This window comes from Panicum virgatum, chromosome 8K (assembly GCF_016808335.1).
Source record: "Panicum virgatum strain AP13 chromosome 8K, P.virgatum_v5, whole genome shotgun sequence".
NCBI classification, from domain to species: Eukaryota; Viridiplantae; Streptophyta; class Magnoliopsida; order Poales; family Poaceae; genus Panicum; species Panicum virgatum.
The window spans coordinates 37,083,776-37,104,606 of record NC_053143.1 but is presented as its reverse complement, the minus strand read 5'-3'; the positions used below and the strand labels follow the sequence as shown (position 1 = coordinate 37,104,606).

General features: G+C 43.4%; 3 protein-coding genes and 1 long non-coding RNA gene across 4 annotated transcripts; 1 reads left to right on the top strand and 3 right to left on the bottom strand.

Annotated features, from left to right (window-relative positions):
- Window positions 1-2,685: 2,685 nt before the first annotated feature.
- On the bottom strand, window positions 2,686-3,092 carry LOC120646282. Its single transcript, XR_005664356.1, has 2 exons — window positions 2,843-3,092; window positions 2,686-2,740 (listed from the first exon to the last, which is right to left on the bottom strand). It is a non-coding gene; the product is annotated as an uncharacterized LOC120646282 (long non-coding RNA).
- Window positions 3,093-3,867: 775 nt separating this feature from the next.
- Window positions 3,868-5,135, bottom strand: LOC120646281. The gene is made up of 5 exons (XM_039922923.1): window positions 4,904-5,135; window positions 4,658-4,825; window positions 4,466-4,576; window positions 4,206-4,377; window positions 3,868-4,114 (listed from the first exon to the last, which is right to left on the bottom strand). Exons 1-5 carry the CDS (start codon window positions 5,074-5,076, stop codon window positions 3,995-3,997), a joined length of 744 nt encoding a protein of 247 aa, XP_039778857.1. The 5' UTR covers window positions 5,077-5,135; the 3' UTR covers window positions 3,868-3,994.
- A 350-nt stretch (window positions 5,136-5,485) lies between these two features.
- LOC120645674 lies at window positions 5,486-8,499 on the bottom strand. Its single transcript, XM_039922437.1, has 2 exons — window positions 7,195-8,499; window positions 5,486-7,087 (listed from the first exon to the last, which is right to left on the bottom strand). Exons 1-2 carry the CDS (start codon window positions 8,497-8,499, stop codon window positions 5,486-5,488), a joined length of 2,907 nt encoding a protein of 968 aa, XP_039778371.1.
- A 3,113-nt stretch (window positions 8,500-11,612) lies between these two features.
- LOC120646280 (benzyl alcohol O-benzoyltransferase-like) lies at window positions 11,613-13,407 on the top strand. The gene is made up of 2 exons (XM_039922922.1): window positions 11,613-12,096; window positions 12,267-13,407. The coding sequence occupies exons 1-2, from the start codon at window positions 11,650-11,652 to the stop codon at window positions 13,245-13,247; spliced, it is 1,428 nt and encodes a 475-aa protein (XP_039778856.1). The 5' UTR covers window positions 11,613-11,649; the 3' UTR covers window positions 13,248-13,407.
- The last annotated feature ends 7,424 nt before the right edge of the window (window positions 13,408-20,831 follow it).

Sequence of the window (20,831 nt, the reverse complement as noted above, 5' to 3'; positions counted from 1 at the left end):
TAATGTCATGGTTATGTACCAAGTAAAATACCTTTACCATATGCCATCCTTTGGGAAAAAATAAATAACGATACCTGAATACTCTCCGGGTGAAATGCTACAATGGTATATCTGTGCACTTGCTGATTCTTTCTGTAATTGTTAAGTTATACCACTGGACATTTCTTGGTGCCGTTGCTAGGGACTTAATACACCACTAGCGATGACGTTAAGAAATGTCAACATCTGTGATATGCATTTGAAATGTGTTCTGTCTGATCAGGGACTATCACGACAATACAGGGTATCGGGTTATCCATTCGGAAACCCAGTTTGTTTTTAATATAGCAACTATTCCCTGGCAATGGCACCCGAAAGCTTGTTAGGCATTTTAGTGGTAGCTAATAAATCTGCAAGTGCATGTATGCCGTTGTAGCTTTCACCTTAGAGTATTCCAATGGTATCGAATTAAAGAGAACGAGTGTGCACTAACTTCTATTCTAGTCAGTCTAAGGACACCACACTAGATAGAGAAAAGGAGTAGAGAGGATTCATGTAGCACTTGATGTAAGTTAAAGGTCGTTCTCTCAATTAAAGATAGTCGCTTCGAGCACCCGCTTACTCCTGGTCTCCTAGACGACTCCGACCAACAGCTCTATGCTATATTCGAATGTAGGGTGTTACAAACAACCAATAAGGTTGTCACCACCTACGGTCTACCTCTGAGAATCCGTGGGATATAAATCAAATGAAGGATAACCCCTAACCTGGATACCACGTCTATACTGTTGATTACTACTTCAGTCTAACTATGTCTGGTATCCTATAGCAAACTACATCACTCTATATAAATACAGAGGGACGAACCCGCATGTAAATAGACCTGATCTCACTTAGATATATGTACTACTAGTGCATACGGTATCAAAGCCACAAGGTATACATAAGAGCATACAAGCCTATACTATGATAGCAAGGGTATATGACTAGCACACGAGCATATAAGCCAAGCATATAAACATATCAAGGATAATAGACTACTCATACATATAAAAAGAACCAGGTATAATTCCATAAGAAGGAACTACGAATACTAATTCACTTAACGAAGGAAGCCAGCATTCGTAGAGGTTCAAGCTGGGAGGAGAATGCCGACACCTTGGATACCCCTCACTCCCCCCTATTGCCTGAGCACTACCAAGGCAGCACAATTCCTCTAAGGAGCCTTGACCTCAAATGTGAGAGTGTAAGCACAAGAGAGGAGTGTGTGAAGTTTCTTCATTAATTTGGAGCCCCTCCCCTCATATTTATAGCTTTGCTAAGGTCGGTTCTGGCCGGTAATTCAGGTGGATGCAGCCTTTACCGACATTGAGGAGCTGCCATGTGCAAGCTGGAGGCGAAAGGAGCTAGAGGCGGTTGGACGAACCAGTGCCACCACCCTTTGGCTTGGGGGTTTGACAGATGGGCCCACACCCTTATACGCATCCATGGCACATTTCTACGTCGGTTTGGTCTTGTTTATGGGCCTATGATCCATGTGCTTGCATCTGGTTGGCCGAGAAGGTGTTATCTTGGATTGTGAGTGCTTGGATTGAGAGTGCTTCCTGGCTAATTGGTTGTGTTTCCTCCCTATTTCTAAGGATAAGTGACATGCATACAAATATTTACCAACACTTGTGGAAATGATTATTAATAAACCTCTACCACTAGGTTGATGTGCATCTTTTATATGTTTATGCCTGAGTTGATGGTCTAAAATGGGTGCTTAGGAGCCATCAACAGAGTCCCTATGTATGCTCCCTATAAATGCGCATGCACACCCACACTTTGAAAGATTAGTCTTACAAATCATAAGATTGACGAAGTTACCATAAACGGTTTGCTATCAACAGACATATCACGTGCAACCCATTAAACATTAGATGTTGAAATAAATCGAGGAAAACTCAACGAGTCATACTGAATAAGATGCAATTTGACGTAGTGCAGCCTCCACCTCCAAACACTACTCCAGCACCCCACATCACCGCCGGTTCGTAAGGAGTATCACCAACGGTTCGGGAGGCGTTGGATTATGTCGTTGGTGATAGCGGGGCCATCACCGCTGGTTCCAGAACCATTGGTGATGTGCTCCCATCACCGCCGGTTCATATCTGGAACCGTTGGTGATGGAGACATCAACACCGCCGGTTGAAGACACGAACCGGCGGTGAAGACCTTTTTCCCATCAAAAAAAATATTTTCATATAATAATATTGCATCATTTGTACAATAGACATGTTTAAGATATTATTACATGTTATATATTTAAGATGGAGAGAGTACTATTCCATGTCACCACATGCATCTATATATAGAAGGCATGACAACAGGGTACCACACAGCAGTAAAGCACAAAACCAGAAGAATGATCCACGCCGGGCCTGGCGCCTGTGCTTACGCCTGGGCCGGCTCCTGGGCCCTAACACCATCACCCTCTTGCCTCGCTTTTTTCACGCATACACCATTAGCATTAGCACCAGCACGGTATCCATCTTGGCCGCTTGTCCGTTCAAGTATCTCAGTTTGGCTCCTCTTTTGCCGACCAGAACGTTTATCAGCCAAAGACGAGTGTCTGAAGCAAATCCGTTCTATATCCTGGAAATTTCCTAACATAATGAGCGATGCCATATATAAGACGATGCTTGGCACGATCAACCTTTTTTCCTGCATTGTTTGCTGCAACATCCTTTATCTTCTTTACCACATCATCCGACAACCCCTGTATCAGATCCCATAAAACATTTTATTTCATCAATAGCACTAATTGATACTATTCCATAATAAATTGCTGCAAATTATCAAGACAGATGAATTCATCTACCTCGAAGGGATTACAATCTTGAACCCTGTCAGGGGTCAGAATCTTTGCCACAACTTCTGCATAGGGTATGTCACCATTGACAATTTCACGAATACCAGGAAGAAACGGTTCACATATCTCAGGCAGCCTCTTTCTGTAATGCTCCGGCAGTACATCACATCGATGCAATGCACTAGCACAGCCTACAAATGTTCTATCAATCTGGATTGGATAAACAACATGATCAAAAAGAGAAGCATTACATGAACATGATCAAAAGAGAACCTAGGAAAATGTAATTCAAAGCAGCTGCATCCAACACAAAAAAAAACACAAGATAAACAAGCATTACAAATTTATCCTTGACAATGTCAGACTGAGATGCAGAACTCTTTGCAGGATATGTTTTCTCCAGGTCCAGTCAACCAAAAACTGAGTTAAACTAGTTTGGATTTCAAAAGGAGCATGGGATAATTAGCTAAATACTATAGCTCCACTCCATCCTTAAATAGCATTTGACTAGTTTCGGTTTTAAAGGAGTGAACTAATTTGCTGTCCTTTAATGTTATATATTTAAGATGGAGAGAGTACTATTTTTTGATTGCACGAGTAAGAAGCAAACCTGGACCACCACTTTTCCACGCTACAGACTTGTCTTCAAACTTTATGAACTCAAGCAGAAAGATAACCTGGTAAGAAAAGTTGCATGATATTAGATAGAACAGTTACAGAGTATTATTGATAGCCAAGGCGGTAAACTATTAAAACTTTAAAGCAAGCACATGGCTTATATGATCAATCCTGGGTGCGATGCAAATAAGAGAAGGCAACGAGAGCCAGTGCTAGTGAAAGCAAGGTAGAATTAGAAGTACAAACATTATCAGCAACTTCATCATTGATAAACCACGACCACAGATTCTGCAGTAACACAGAGAAGGATCATAAGAAGTTGAATTAAAGTGATTGACCTGCAAGCAAGGGCGGCTTAAAATGGGTGTATACATACCTTTGGTCCTTTGCATAAATTCTCGTAGACATGGAAGAAATCAAATGAGAGAGTTCAAACATCATAATAAAAAATATAGAGTCCACGCATCAAGTTTAAGAACATCTAGTCCATACACCAAATATATTACAATGCTTGACAAGAACGATACGATCTAGACATTACACCTAGATTATGCTGTACTCAGATCCTGGCTTCACCACGTAGTCCACAAGCCATCCAGCTAGTTCTTCTTGAAGTGCTACTAGCTCGCCCATGAGCAATTCACGTGAATCCAACTCAGTGTTCTGGAAAAAAAATGACACAACAACAAGATATTAGACAAGTTAGAAAATTCAAGACACAAGAACATATATCAATTAACCATTTCATACAAACCATTTCGGCGCTTCTGCAATCGCCGGTGTAGCAGTGCATGTAATGCATTACATAGAACCCACAGTGATCGTTGCCCAGAGGCTGCTTGAGGATGTATTTAGCCTCTTCTACAGTGAAGTCTCCCCAAAAAGGTCTATGGATTTTGCTTTTCTTACGGTACTTAGCGAAGGCCCTATATATGAGCGAAATTATGAAATAGAAATTGCATGAATAAGACACACGACATTGAAATATCGTATAAATTCACTTGCTTTACTTACTTGTTGACGACATCAATGACGGGCTGGATTAGTGATAATGGCCTCTTTCGTGAGTCATAAACCTCGATTCGACTATTGTTAAGGTTGATATCGAGTAGGACATGATGATAACTGTATATAAGACACAACAAAGCAAATTAATAATAACCGTGGTGAGAATAACTTTGATATGGAATTAAAAAACAAACTTACAAGCAATTGTATGAAAGAAGTATGGATCTTTTATCCTGCATGGAGAGGAAAGCTTTGTACAAGTAGTCAACGGTACTTGGTAAATTGACTGTGTTCTCATGTACGGTGCTAGGGTCCAAGAAGCCTATATTGTTAATCCCACATCGTCTACATTTGTGTGACTCCATTCTAGAAAAAAATAATGAAAAGTTAAACATGCTAATGAGTGATAAATGATGACAGATGATCAGTAGTGAGGATACTTACACAGTCCACAAGGTCATAATTGAGACGTCGAGAGCACCCTGTTGGTAGAAATGATACAAGTGCTCGAAATCAACCCACACTCTGCCTTCCCCCTTATGAAGATCTTCATCAAGATAACTTGCCCCAAACAGCTTACTTTTTTGCATCTTGTACCAAGAATGCAACTGTCGCATTCTTGTGGGTAGCTTCGGGATTTGTTCTGGGGCCACCAGATCTTTCCCCAATTCAAATTTCCAGATAGTCGGTGGTAGTGGCAATGGTTGTTTCCACCAATCTTCTCCATACTCAATTCAAAATGCGGCCCGTTGATCTACACCGTCGGGTCCAGCCCTCACCCGGCGGTGTTGAGTGTCTATACCGCCGGGTCTACTCCCAACCCGGCGGTGTTGAGCCCCTGCAGGCACTTCACATGCCCACTTCATTCAAGACAAAGTGGAGGCAAATATGGCAGCAATCCATTCACGACATATAATTAATAAGTTTTACACCATACGAAGTGGAGGCATATAATTAATAAAAATACTTTAATTCTTTCTAAATATTACATGGTTAAATTAGTACATAAATAGTGAAAATATAGCTTCAATTGACGATGAGGGCCTCGTTATGATCAAGTCGCACATAAGCTGGTTCTTCTCCCTCTTCAAACACAGGTAGGTCGATATCGGGTCCAAGTGGAGGCATGTCCTGAAATCCCTTCTCTTCATCCTCGGTCATATTTTCAACACCGACGATCTTCCTTTTCCCTTGCAGCACCACATGTTTGCCCTCATTCGCTAGGTCCTTTGCATAGAAGACTTGGACTACATCTTTAGCCCATATGAATGGTTCATCCCTATACCCTATGTTGGTGAGGTCAACGACCGTCATGCCGTACTTGTCCGTGAACACACCCTTAGGAAGCTTGATCCACTGGCACCGAAAAAGAGGGATTTTTAGTGGTCCGTACTCTAGCTCCCATATCTCTTCTATGAACCCATAATATGTCTCCAATTGACGATTGTCGTTGTAAGCATCGATACGGACACCACTATTTTGGTTGGTGCTTTTCTCATCTTGTTTTCTAGTGTAAAATGTGTATGCATTTATCTCATATCCTTGGAACTTTAGGACCGTACTAGATGGACCGATGGCCAAAAGATCTAGTTGAGCATTGCCGGTATCGACACCTGCTAATTTAAGTCGTAACCAGCTTCCAAACTCCTCTTTATGTTGTTTTGTGAGCCATGCTTCTGACCTACCGCGATATTTACCTTGTAGTTCTCTCTTGTGCATTTCAATATAAGGTGAGACTACAGATGCCTGCTGCAGAACGGTGAAATGTGCCTGATTAAAACTAGCCAGGTCATCGATACGAACTGATTGCTCACCAATCATACCTCTGCCCCCCAGCCTTCCCTCATGACGAGATACTGGAACTCCCATTCTATTAAGATCCAGGTAGTATGTGCAGAACTCAACTGCCTCCTCTGTAGACCATCCATTAACCATGCACCCTTCTGGACGATATCTATTCCGAACATATTTTCTTAGAACACTCATCAACCTCTCGAAAGGAAACATCTGATGCAAGAAGATTGGACCAAGAGCTTTTATCTGGGCAACAAGGTGAGTGATAAGATGCACCGATATATCAAAGAAAGTTGGTGGAAAATGCATCTCGAGCCGATTAATTGTGTGAATCAGGTCTGCTTGCAGCTTGTCAAGTGTGTTTGGGTCTATGACCTTGTGTGAGATTGCGTTGAAGAATGAGCACAACTTTATGATCGGATCTCTGACCTTCACGGGAAGCACGCCCCTCAGAGCAACTGGGAGCAACTGTGTCATAATGACGTGGCAGTCATGGGCCTTCATGCAGCTCATGTTGAACTTTAACTCCTTCATGTTCGCAAGCCTTCTGATGTTTGATGAGTAGCCCGTTGGCACTTTGAGTTCGTGGAAGAAGCTACAAATTTTCTTTTTCTCAATTTTATCCAAGGTCCAAGATGCAACCGGAAGCTTCGTCTTCCCATCATGTTGAGTAATTGGATGCAGCTCACTTCTGACATTCATATCTTGCAGGTCCTGTCGAGTTTCAAGTGAGTCTTTTCCTTTACCTTTCATGGCCATTAATGTTCCGAGCGTGCTCTCGGTAACATTTTTAGTTAGATGCATGCCATCAAGTGCGTGACGAACAATCAAGTCCTGCCAATAAGGGAGTCTCCAGAACAAGGAATTTTTTTCCACAACGAATCAGCTGGAGCGGGTACACTTCCTTTGCCCTTTCCTAGTACAACTCTTAGTTTACTAACCTTCTTGTATATCTCCTTCCCATCTAGAAACTTGGGAGGTAAACGTTCATCCTTTGTACCATCAAAGGATTTCTTGTTCCGGCGATATGGGTGAGCCTTTGGAAGGAACCTACGATGACCCATGTAAACCATTTTGTTGCTATTCTTCAACCATCTTGCGTTGGTATCATCCAAACAAACCACACATCCCTTGTAACCCTTCGTTACTTGGCCTGCTAAGCTACCAAGGCCGGGAAGGTCTGTGATTGTTACAAACAACATTGCCTTCAGAGTGAAGTGTTCTCGCTTGTACTCATCCCACACCTTGACACCATCGTTCCACAACTTCATTAGATCATCCACCAGTGGTTCCAAATACACATCGATATCATTTCCAGGTTGTTTTGGCCCTTGGATTAGTAATGGCATCATGATGTAGGTCCGCTTCATACACAACCAAGGAGGAAGGTTGTATATGCAAAGAGTTACAGGCCACGTACTGTGTTTGCTGCTCACCATGTTAAAAGGACACATCCCATCCGTACTCAAACCGAATCTTATGTTTCTTATTTCCTTTGCAAACCGATTCTTGTATTTGTAGTTGATAGCTCTCCACTGTGAACCATCTGCTGGGTGTCTGAGATTCCCATCAGCGAGTCGATCTTCGGCATGCCACCTCATTAGCTTGGCAGTCTTCGCGTTTGCAAACAACCGTTTCAAACGAGGAATGATAGGAAAATACCAGACGACCTTGGCAGGTGGTCGTTTGTTGCGGTCACCTTTCATTGACAATGCTGATTCAGGACATTTGTACCATGAAGCTGAGCACACTGGACATGCATCCAAGTCTTCATATTTGCCGTGATACAAGATGCAATCCTTAGGGCATGCATGGATCTTTTGTACCTCCAGTCCCATTGGGCAAATCATTTGCTTCGCCTGGTATGTGTTTTCAGGCAACCCGTTAGGGCTTGGCAGCAACTTCTGCAATAAGCTTAACAAATCATCAAATCTCTTGTCTGACAAACTATTACTAGACTTCATCTCCAATAGCATCAGGTTTGCTTCAAGTTTAGACACGCTGCAACTTGGGTAAAGTGGTGTTCTTGCATCTATCCTCATCTGCTCCAACTTCTTCAGATTCTTTTTGTCAAGAAAGTCCGGTTCCGCATCACGTATCATCTGGTCTAGTGCATCTACAACATCATCAGCAACTAATGTTTCCTGCATGGTTTCATTTACGCTTTCATGTTCGGTTTCCTCTACTATTTCTGGGTTAGTTGTTTCCTCCACTGTTTCATGCCTGTCCTCATGGACGGAGTGCATTGTCTCACCAACCTCACCGTGCTTGTTCCAAACTTGGTAGTTGGGCATAAAACCTCTAAATAACAGATGAAAGCGGATCTGCTCAACATTGCCAAACTGCTTCTGATTTTTGCTATCAATGCATGGGCAATACACGTAGCCATCATCTTGTAGATTCTTGTGTGCCTTGGCAGTCTGCACAAACGAGTCCACACCATTGACAAAATCCAAATTTCCAGCCTTTGTACCGTACATCCAACCTCGATTCATCTATGCACACAAGAAAACATCCAAGAATCTGAATTTAGTAAAATTATCATCTCAACACATAGATTTTCAATTTATCAAGTTTCGTAACAAATATCACACTTTAAGGGCCATCTAAATCAATTAAGAAAGAGGCTTTACTTCAATAATTAAAATATCTACTTCAATTTTTGTCAAGTTCCTTATCATCAAAACTAAGAAATACCATCTAAATTAATTAAGAAAAAGCATTTACATCTCGATCATCACAATTAATAAATATCCTATAAACTAATTAAGAAAGACCCCTTACATCCCAATCATCGCAATTATGACAACAATCTAACCATAAAGAGCTAGTTCTTACCTTGAATCAAATATGTGAAGTCCAGTCCTCAAAATTTAATGAGCCTCCATGATGACTTCATGATGAGTGTTCATGAGAATTTATCCTAAAGTGAAGAAAAAGAGACTCTCCTTGATCAATTCATCACAAAATGAATGACTAATCCTAAGATAAAGGCTATGAATCAAATGGATTGCTAGCTACAAACCTATCACAAGTTGGTTCACTCAAACAACAAAAAAAGAAGCCCCAATGATGAGAAATGATCCAAAAATGGAGAAAAAAGCCCTCCTTGATCAATTCATCACGAAATGCATCATTAATCCCAAGAAAATGGGTACAAAGCCAATGAATTGATGGCTACTAACCTTAGAATAAGTTGGTGGAGCCAATACATAAAAAATGGTGAGGTTTCATGAGAATTTCGGCAAAATCCGGCAGCAACAATGGAGGAGAGAGGTGTGGCCGTCGGGTTGGAGAAGAAAGGTGGTAGGAGGAAGGAGGGGTTGGGGTTTTGTACTGTACAGGCTTATCACCGCCGGTTTGTAACACGAACCGTTGGTGATGCTTCTTATCACCGCCGGTTTGTGTTACAAACCGGCGGTGATATGCCCGCAGGACATCACCAACGGTTCGTGTTACGAACCGGCGGTGATAATCAGCATCACCGCCGGTTCCAACGGCCACTACGGCCACCTACTCGGGACCCGGCGGTGATACCTCATCACCGCCGGTTCATGTTAAACCGGCGGTGATAGCCCGTTGGCAATGACCAATTCTGTAGTAGTGAAACTTTAACCGTTGATATTTTATATATACAATATTCATTAATATGAAATCTACACCATATAAAAGTGTTTCAAATATCAATTCAATGCAATCAAATTTGTGTTTTATAATAAATACATTTAAAGAGGTGTTGATCAAGGACTAAAGAATTTGACTTGCATGGGTGCCCTGAAAAAGAGGATAAAATAGAAGACTACAAAAAAGAAAACCGTATGGAATAATATCACAAACGATTAGTCAAGCATTGAGACAATAGCTGAAATGTTTCCATGTCACGTTACGGTTCCTACGGATTACGTACACTAATTTTTTCATAGAATTATTTCTCATCATGTTTACTAAATAAAGCGGACGAAAATTACTGAACCACCTTATGCCCGTGCAGAAGCACCTCCTTCCTATATATTGAACATTTTCCATCCGAACTGAACATTATCCAGATTCTTTTTCCCAATCGGATAGCAGACAAGCAAATTTGGAATCATCACTCGAATATGCGCACCCACGCCCTAAGGCACAAACACATAGGATTACGGATGTTTGGGTGCTAATTAGGAATATTAAATTAGACTAATGATAAAATTAATTGCATAACCCCTTGACTAATTCGGGAGATGAATCTATTAAGCCTATTTAATTCTGGATTAGCTCATGTGTTGCTACAGTAAATATAGGCTACTCATGGATTAATTATGCTTAATAGATTCGTCTCGCAAATTAGCTTCTGCAATGAGTTTTATAATTAGCTCACGTTTATAATTAGCCCATGATAAGTCCTCCTAATTGACATTGAACATTTGATGTGACAGGGCTAAGCTTTAGTCCTCATATCCAAACAGCCCTAAGTAATAATATAAACTGGATCAAATGTTCGGTCAAAACCACACTTCTGAATAGTTGGTTAGTTTATTATGGTAAAACCTTTATTCGACTAATTAACTAGACATGTATGCTCATATTTTTTTAATTTGAGAAATTATAAGGGGAGTTGATAATGAGGCACAAGTTCTGACTTTTCTCGGAAGCGCCACGTAATTTATTCCTTTCAAGAAAAACAATCAACCATGCATTTATTAATGAAGTATTTGCTGAGGTGACTGACATATATGTGTTTGGGTTGAGCCATAATAATAGGATGAGTTGACCTCAGCAAACTGATTGCTGGATGACGACGAAGGAAAAATATATATGGAATACTTTGCCATCAGACGGAATGGTCTTTGCTACTGTAGCAGATTTGACCGGCCTGTCTCCAGCGATATGCCATTGCCAAACCAATGCTTTTTTTTCAGATTGAATTCATTGGTACTCTATGCATAACAGCCTAAAATAATGTAGCAAGCAATCACACGACCCTAAGGCCAATCTCAATGGGGTGTTATGGAGAGTTTCGTGGTATTAGATTCTATGGCACACCATCAATTTTAATTGCTGACATAGTGAGGTGAGAGGAGCAGGGAGTTTTATAAGATGAGAGACTCAAACAGCACATATACCTAGTTCTTAGTCTTGGCAACTATACTGTAAAATTGTGCTCTGAGACCTGTCTAAGATAGCACGTTAACTTGCATTGTGAGATGCGCCTAGCTAGTATTTAATGCCACATGCGTTTCGTGGATTCTCCAATTTATCAAATCAATGATGGTTTACCAACGACTTCGACTTGCCAGTTGATCAATTCATACTACTCCTACATAACAACCTAGCTAGCAGCCGCAAGTCAACACAAATAAGCGTACACACGCACCACAATCATCGATCTCTCTCCTTTCTCATTGGCAACAGCAGGAATGGCATGCTCCTCGGCCGCGCCCAAATTCACGGTGCGAAGGCGACCGGAGGTGCTGGTGGCGCCGGCGGCCCCTACGCCTCATGAGCTGAAGCGACTCTCAGATTTCGATAACCAGGACTGTCTGAGGTTCCAAATCCCCGTCATCCAGTTCTACCGGAGGAACGAGTCCATGGGCGGTAAGGACCCCGTGCAGGTTATACGGGATGCTCTTGCCAAAGCCCTTGTGTCCTACTACCCGTTCGCTGGACGGCTCCGAGAGCACGATGGATACAAGCTCGCCGTTGACTGCACCAGTGAGGGGGTCTTGTTCGTTGAGGCCGACGCTGATGTTGGCCTTGAGCACTTTGGTGACCCCATACTGCCGCCCTTCCCGTGCCTGGAGGAGCTCATCTTTGACGTCCCCGGCTCTTCCGCCATCCTCAACGCTCCCCTCCTGCTCTTCCAGGTAATCTCTAATCAATCCTGGTCTTTCCTTGAACACTATTTAACCTTCTTTAGTGGGTAAGCAAACGAATAGAATTTTCAAAATTCATAATTCTGGAGTGGCAAGTAGCGGCAGCAGATCAAATCATCAAACTTTAGTAAACTTCTGGCCTTTCTATGTCTGGTGTGCAGGTGACGCGACTCGCGTGTGGAGGATTCATCCTTGCGGTCCGACTGAACCACACCATGGCTGACGCACAGGGGCTGACGCAGTTCTTGGGCGCTGTGGCAGAGCTTGCACAGGGTGCGCAGGCACTGTCCGTGCTGCCGGTGTGGAGACGCGAGCTGCTGGAGGGGCGCTACCAGCAACACCCGGCGCTAGTGCGCGACAAGTCAAACGAGGTGCCGGGCAGTGACACTGACACCATAGCTAGCAGTATCATGCTTCCATTATTAGATAACGCGGCGCTCCAGCTCCGGTCCTTCTTCTTCGGGCCCCGAGAGATCGCCGCTATTCGAGCCCAGCTCCCGCCGCACCTTCAGAAACGTGCCTCAAAGTTCGACACCATCGCGGCCTGGGTGTGGAAGTTCCGCACGGTGGCGCTGGCCCCGCATCCCGACAAGGTGATGGAGCTGAATGTGCTCGTTAACGCCCGCGGCCGCAACACCGCCGCGGCCGGCATCCCCATCGGCTACTATGGAAACGCGTGCACGCTCCCGGCCGCCATATCGACAGCTGGGGAGCTCTGCGCGAACCCCTTGAGCTACGCCGTTGAGCTTGTGAAGAAGACGAAAAACCAGGTGGACATGGATTACATGCGGTCAGCGGCCGACCTCATCGTGCTGCGCAGGGGGCAAAGTGCGCGGTTCACCACGGGCATGTATTGCCTGTCGGACCAAACCAGGGCCAGGTTTGACGACCTCGATTTCGGATGGGGCAAGCCGGTGTATGGGGGTCCGGCAGAAGCTGTACGCTTCCTCTCCTGGCTGGAAAGCTTCCTCTTAACCTCCAAGAACGCCAACGGGGAGGACGACATCGTCGTACCGATCCTCCTGCCTGTCCCTGCTATGGATAGGTTGGTGGAAGAGATGAGCAATCTGGTGCGCCTATCAGCCGATGTGACCCTGCTGCACCAGCCTCCCGTATTCCCTGTCAAGAGGTCAGCGCTATGAATAATTCACCATGTGCTGAGTATGACCAAAATGATGCTTCATCTCGTCGCATAGTAGCATGAGAATAGAGTCCAGTGATACGCTATTGTACGTTTGTCTCAAGAGGTTCTGTTTATCCTATACACTATATTTTATCAATAAAATAATGCAGTGCTCATCAGTTAACTTGCACGCTTACTGTTCTCACTCATCTATCTTTATATCCTATATAAGTGAAACCCACTAACTATTTCTCTTAACATGCAAGCTGTCCACATCATCTCACGAGCTCACTAAATTGCATGCCATGTCACCATCCACTAAGACCTCTATTTAAAACTTTCATCGATTTTCTATGGCTTGATGCACAAAATACTTTTGCGTTGCATACACACTTCTCTCAACATGAAATCTATCCAAGTCATCTCAAGAGCCAACTAAGTTACATGCTACCTCTATTTATATATTCCATCGATTTTCTATCATTTCATACATGTAATGTTTTTCTATGGTGTACGCACAACTAAGCTACATTTCACCTCACCATCTTCTAATACCTCTATTTGTATATTTCAATGGTTTTCTATGATTACATATTATAATGTTTTTGTATGCAGTACACATGGGACATTATATATTGCATCGATTTTATATCGTTTCATATATGTAATATTTTCTATGACGTATGCACAACTAAGTTGTATGCTACTTCACCATCCTCTACGACCTCGATGTCTTGGTATCACGCTATAAAATTGTCACAATAGAAACCACTATAGGTCATTAACTTCTAATTCTCTCAAACCTCAGCGATCCACATCACCAGTATTGTTTGAGCCATCCGATATTACGAGGCATTCTTACTTGAGCCGTCCGATCCTCACTGGCTACGCAGTAAGTGCCGTTGAGTCATTCAACACACTAGGCTGTTTGCCTCCGTCAGCCATGCAAGAAGTACTGATGAATCATTTCACACTACGCCTATTTGCTTTCCTATTAAGGGCTCCTAAATATTCATGCAGTAAGTATCGTCTTGTCATTTCACATTCTGCCTATTCGCTTTCCCCCAACTGAAACGTAGTATCAATTAAACTTACATAAATCATCACCACTATTTAGATTTCCTCCATTGCTCATTGCAGGCCTGCTACGGCTGCTAGCAATGCGGTCCACCTACATGATTCCTCAATCCTCATGCTGAGTGGTAGCAACATCCCTTTGAATTGTTGGAAGATCTACGCTGGCCACCACCATGGTCATAGCATAAGAATTCGGATGTGTGCTACGGACATCAAACTTTGGAGTTTTGGGACCGTCTTTGTTCTGTTTGACTGATGTTGTGTATGGGATTTTCTTTTCAATACATACCTCAAAGCTGACACACAGTAAGTTTTATTATTTCACATGAGCAAAACATCAGTTGCTCTTTTATGCAGAGTTTTTTTTTTCATATGCATCAACTACAGTATTCAGGTCACCAAGCGTCCAAATGCATACCATGTGCCTCTGATCCTGGGGTTGATATAAATTGATTTTTTTGTTATGAGACAAACAGCTGCTTTGAATTTAAATGTATATTGAATGTATTGAGCTGATATGTTAGATGAAAATAAGGTACGGTGTACAATTGACTCCTAGTATACTACCCCCCCTAGCAAATGTCATGTTGCTATATTTTGAACATTGATTTTTGTCCTAGACCATATAACACAGGTTGGTGTAATGGTAATAATCGTCTAACTCCTGTATATGCAGTTCTATATGATGCAAGCTCATAGTTTATTCGTACATCCATAGCACAGTTTTGCTAGCATCCCCCACGCCATCATGGTCTCACGGAGCATCCGCGTGCTCTGGCTCTACCAAGTCGTGGTGAAGCAACATGGTGAGATCCCACCGTGCATTAACGGCCTGCTCAACTGCCAAGTGCAGCACTGAAATCATTGAAAGCATAGAAGCAAGTTGATTTGTTTACTCAATATAATAGGTTCAAAAAAAATTTCCTAAAGTACAATGGAGGTTTGGCCCTGCAATACAGAAGCAACCCGATCGGGTCAATGATGCACCGTGAAAATTTAATCTGCACTTTAACAATCACAAACACAATGTATCCTTCTCATTACATGGACAAGTTCCTACTACTGTACCATTTGCTTCCTCATATCATAAAACAATTGGTCCATTCTCCATTGACGGTTCATATAAAATTCACACATTCAACATTTTCATATGTTGTGCTACAATATATCCACAGCAATGCGCGGGGCATCATCTAGTTATCACTATGTAAGAAACCAACAAAGGAGACATACTCATGGGAGACACGGGATTAAGAAGTGTCTCCTATGTATAATAGGAGACGCAGGTTGAAAAGAAGCGTCCCCTATGAGTGCGCTTCCAGTGCCAAGGGACAACCAGCGTCTCCTATATACCCACGTAGGAGACACGGATAGACAAGCCGCGTCTCCAGTGATAAAGAAGACGTGTTTTGACGATACACATCTCCTATATTCCTAGTTATAGGAGACATGTTTTTGAAATCCGCATCTCCTATATCTCTTATATTAGGAGACGCGGGATGGTAGCCACGTCTCCTATGGTGCAAGCTAAAGGCATCGTGGCTTGGTAATCCCCGTCTCATATAATTTGGTTGAAACGAGACGCTGCTGGATCTTGTGCATCTCTAGCCTTTCCTTGATCACTCGGACAGATCACATTCTCTTTCACCAGGTCTCTCCACCGCTGCTGCTGCATGCCTGCCCCCCTCGCTCCACATGTACGCTGCCGCTCGCCGACCGACCGACCGACCGACAGCATACACTAGTGCCGCCCTCGCCGGGGTCCTTTGTGGGCACTGCCACACACCCTCCACCCGCTCCGCGCAACCGCAACTCGTTCCTCACCGGGGTGGCGAGAGCTGAGGCTCGTTTGGGCCACTGCAGACCGGCCCTATGTGCCCGTCATGGTCCCCAGCCCGCGCCACCGCTTCAAGAAGCCGTGTACTTTTGCCCAAATCTCAAACCTTAGCCTAAATGAACTTTTGCCAAAAACAAGAGTTGTAGAGTTTTACAGGACAAACAACTTTCATGTTCAAAGTTTTTCCAGTTGCCACACAAAATTTGGAGAAAAACTAAAAAAAAATAGTATGTATAGGGTGTTTTTGTTTGAATTTAAGTTTGAATTTCTAACTTTCAAACGAAGCCTCAAATGAAAAAGTGCTTGAAACGAAAGTTGTAGAATTTTGAATTCTGAAAGCTTTCATACTAAAAAATTTACAAGTTTGATTTGAAAAATTTGAGTTTGAACCCAGTCAACATCGTTGACTTCCACTCACTCTCTCTCCCCCTCACACGGCGTGCTCACGGGGCGACACCACAGCATGCCAGCGAGCCGCGTTCGCCGGCTGCGTGGCCCTAGCGCGGTCGCCTAGCCGCGCACTCGCGCGACCACCGCTGCGCTAAGTCCCACTACACCACTGCGCTGCTGCTGCGCCATTGCTGCTCGCCCGCACCCGCACGGCACCGCGCCATGAGTGCCGCTCTGCGCCGCAGCGTCAATTCCTTGCCAGCCACCGCGTGCGCAACCGCACCGGCACACTCGCCGACCGCGCCTCGCCTTAAGGCTCACACCCGCACTCGCCCACGATCGCCAGTGCGCTGCCACAACATAGCCACGCGTCGCTGAAGCTCTGCGCCCGTGCGTGAGCTCGCCACGCCATCTCCGCCCTCGCGCCCGGCCGTTCTCCCACACCCATTTGACTGCACTCCCACGCAGAACTTGTTCACACGAGTGAGCGACCCATTCCTCGCACCAGAATCCTCTCTTATCGCCCAGAGCCACTAGCGCTGTCGCGCCACTGCGTAGCGCCGCCGCGAGCTCAACTCTGCTCCGTCGCTTCACCCCTCCCATGGACAGCCAACACCGCGGCCCCTCTGCCCAATCCAGCCCTGCAGCAACACTTCCCACAGCCCCACGCTGCTCACAGACCCGCACATTGCCGCCCCAACCTCGCCGGAGCTGCAGAACACCCTTGCTCGCCGTGGAACTCCCATCCCAGGCCTCCAATCCTCCAAATTGACCTCACCACCACCTTCACCGAACCCTCACGAACCTCCCAGGCCAGAGCCTCACCCAAGAACCTCGCCGGAGCAGCACCGTCACCTACGCCGCCGCAGCCCATCTTTGTGCCTCCATCGAACTCATGCCCCCAGCCATCCCCTACGACGACGTCACTCACCCCGAGGTAGGTCTTGACGAGCTCTATCGGGTAGGCCCTTCCCCGCCGCCGGCGAGCCCACTGTTCGCCGGAATTTGGCCGGAGAATGGCACGGCCATTCTGACTTACAGCTAGGGACCCAATTGCAAGCCTTTAGATCTTTTGAGGGGGTTTCTGCTAAAAGCAGGGAACTATTCGTAAGGTTTCCTTTTAAGTTTTGAATTCAAATCAGTGAATTTCAAAAATCGAAATAAAATTGTAGAAAAATCAGAAAAAACACAAATCTAAATGTTCTGAGTTCTTAGCAATCAGAGCAACAATTTTTGTTACATGCACATTTGTATTTGATCACTGGATTTTAATTTATTTAAAATGCAAGTTAAATGCACCTTAAATTAGATCTCTTGTTTTCTTCAGTGGGTGCATGTCACCTTTTACCAGCAAGTTATATACCATGAGTTTAGCTTTGTGTAAAATTGGTAGACCCAGAACTGGTTCCTAGCATAGTTTAAGAAATATATCTCTATTTATGCTTAAATTAGGTGTTCTATTTATTCCAGTAACTATATTATGTTCTAGGTGCTAGAAATTGTATAGTATAGTATCTGTACTATAGTTACTAGATGCTGTAGAAAAAGTTTGAGAATTTTTGGTTAAGTAAAACTGGTCCAACCCATTTTTAGCTCGGACAATCACACAAATACAAATAAATAGTTTCTAAGCTTAAAAAAATTTGAATTTATTTCTATAACTTTTAGTTGTTGTTAGGTGCATTCTGATAAAATTTGACCTACTAAAACTTAGCAGAGCTCCCTGTAGAAATTAGATTTGCTTTATGCCTATTTAACTTGTGCTATTTTTAATGCCCTCTAGGAATGTCTTTTAAATCTGAAAATTTTATAGTAGCTTAATCAAATAATTTCACACCTCCAGTAAAATTTTCAAAGTTAATACTTGAGTCTAACTCTCTGTACAAATTTAGTTTGATTTTATAGGCTGCAGATTGTTTTATTTTTCATACATAATCTACTGTACCAAAATAGCTGAAAATTTTAAAGTGAGTCCATATTTAAGTCATGCACCTTGTGTAAAATTTTCATGACCAGGGGAAGTGGAGAACTATAACTAAGAATTTAACCATGTTAATGCAATAAGAAGTTGAAGGATAATCTTCATATTTAATTGAAGGTTGAAAAGAAACCAACCCCGCACTCTTTATGAACTAAATGATTGCCCAAGAAAGTAAATAGATGAGTTAACTCGCGCTCGACCAGAGTTGTGGATTACAACTTTATAGCGACTCTATGTAATAGTTATTGTTACCGATAACCTCATGCATACGCATTCGTGTAGAACCGACCGCGCTCGCCGACGGCAACTACGAGCAAGTGCCAGAGAGCGAGGAGGAAACCGCGAAGCCAGCGTCAACTGGATCGAGGCCATTGAAGACCCGAACCCATGTTGGGAGAACCCGGAGCTCAACCTCGAGAAAGAAGGCAAGCCCCGAAGCATGACCCATACCTTCTAACATTATGCAATTTATGAATTTTAGTATTTGTGCATTAAGTTGATAGGAGTTGTATGAAACCTTAGTCGCATGATCCTAGGTTCCTAATTGTGATGCTTACTAGATGTTAAGTACGCTAGTTGGCTAAGCTTATTTCTCAGTAGAAGTTGAGTGATTTCCTATCACTCGCGAGCAAAACAGAAGTTGTTTGCTTACTACACGCTGCAATCGTAAGGTCTATGGATGGATGATGTTACTTGTAGATGCCCTGCATGTTTAGTGAAAATTGATAAGACCACAGTGTGTGGTAGCGGTGGTTAAGCGTTTGAACGTACTATCCACATGTCGAGAAATATGGAAAATCGGTAAGCATAAGTACCTAATCCGCCCAGTGAGTGGACATACCTCCCACCCTCACTTGAACGAAGTTCTCATGCGGCCACATGTGGTGCAAGAGTGGTCATGGCCTGACGATGAACAGTGGCATGGGGCTCTTGTCAACGAGTGAAGGTGGCTCTGATTCACGGACCGAAACGAAAGGGGAAATATTGCACGTGTGACTCGATGGAGTAACCATGTGCCGTGTGAGTTAGGTTTGCCTTGCAAGGTTAAGAAACTCTATTCGAATCATCCACTTCTCGCGGTCAATGAGACTGCTTAATCCCTTTTCCACATAGAGTAAGAAGTGGAAGATGATGATGAATAATCCGGTTCAATGATAAAAAAATAATTGTTTGCCTACCATGGATGATTTAGCTAGGTGCTCATCTAGAATGGTTAAGCTATATTCGAATCTGAAAGCTAAAAGCTGAAGGTAAGGATCTACTCTTAGTCGCTTTCAGTAAAACAAACCCCTGAAGCCAAAAGCCTTGCATGTCTAGTTAACTGGGCTAAGTATACCCTTTAGTCTGGTAAGCCTTGCCGAGTATTAGTATACTCAGTCTTGCATGTGGATAATGCTTGTTTCAGCTATGTTTGAGGACCAGGTCGCTAGTTTGACCTGCCCGTGTAAACTTCCGCCCGGGTGGTCCGTTTAGTGGCACCCATCTTCCGCTGATGATGACGTTGCTGAGTGAGTTCACATACGGGCTTCATCGCGACTCACTATTTATCGACATTAGTTTTCGCTACTATTTTCTTTTTCGGCTGCAAGTCTAAAACTCTGAACAATGTTTTTAAGTTGTCATACTGAAGTACCGTACTTTTGAACTTGATCTGTAATAACTTTAAGTTTGAAGCTTTGTGATGTAAAATCTGTGTGTGAGATGTTGTGACTCTGGGCTCACCTTCGTGCAAGTATTTGTTGCGTTCACTCGATCCTTGTTCAAGTGGTTTAAATTGGGATATTACCTGACGGAAGCTTTGGATTACTCCGTTTAAAGTGCGTAGTAGCCGGAATTACCTCTAAGATAATGGTTAGCGCACTTGAGCTGAATTAATTCGGGGTGAGCCACCACAGCTGGTATCATAGCAAAGAACGCACACCAACGTTATGGAATATGCCTAGATCGTAAAGCCTAGGGGATTACACGATTATGGGTAATCTGGTGGCTAACTAACTGTGGTTTATATATAACTGACTTCCAGCATATTTCTTTCTATAATTTAAATTCAGTAATTACATTCTGTATCGACGCACCTACATCTTTTCGTAATTTAAATTCAGAAATTACATTATGTAACGACGCACCTATATCAAGGTAAGACAGCAAGGATCCTCGGTCAACTGAGAGAGATTGTCCTTCCCGTCGGTGATGTAAACCAAACGCTGCCCTCAAGCAGTGGCCTACTTGAGGTGCTACTAATATACCAATTACTAGTTGATTATATGAGAGTAAAGTTATTATGTGAATACGATTAGCGTATGAGCACTGTCCATGTA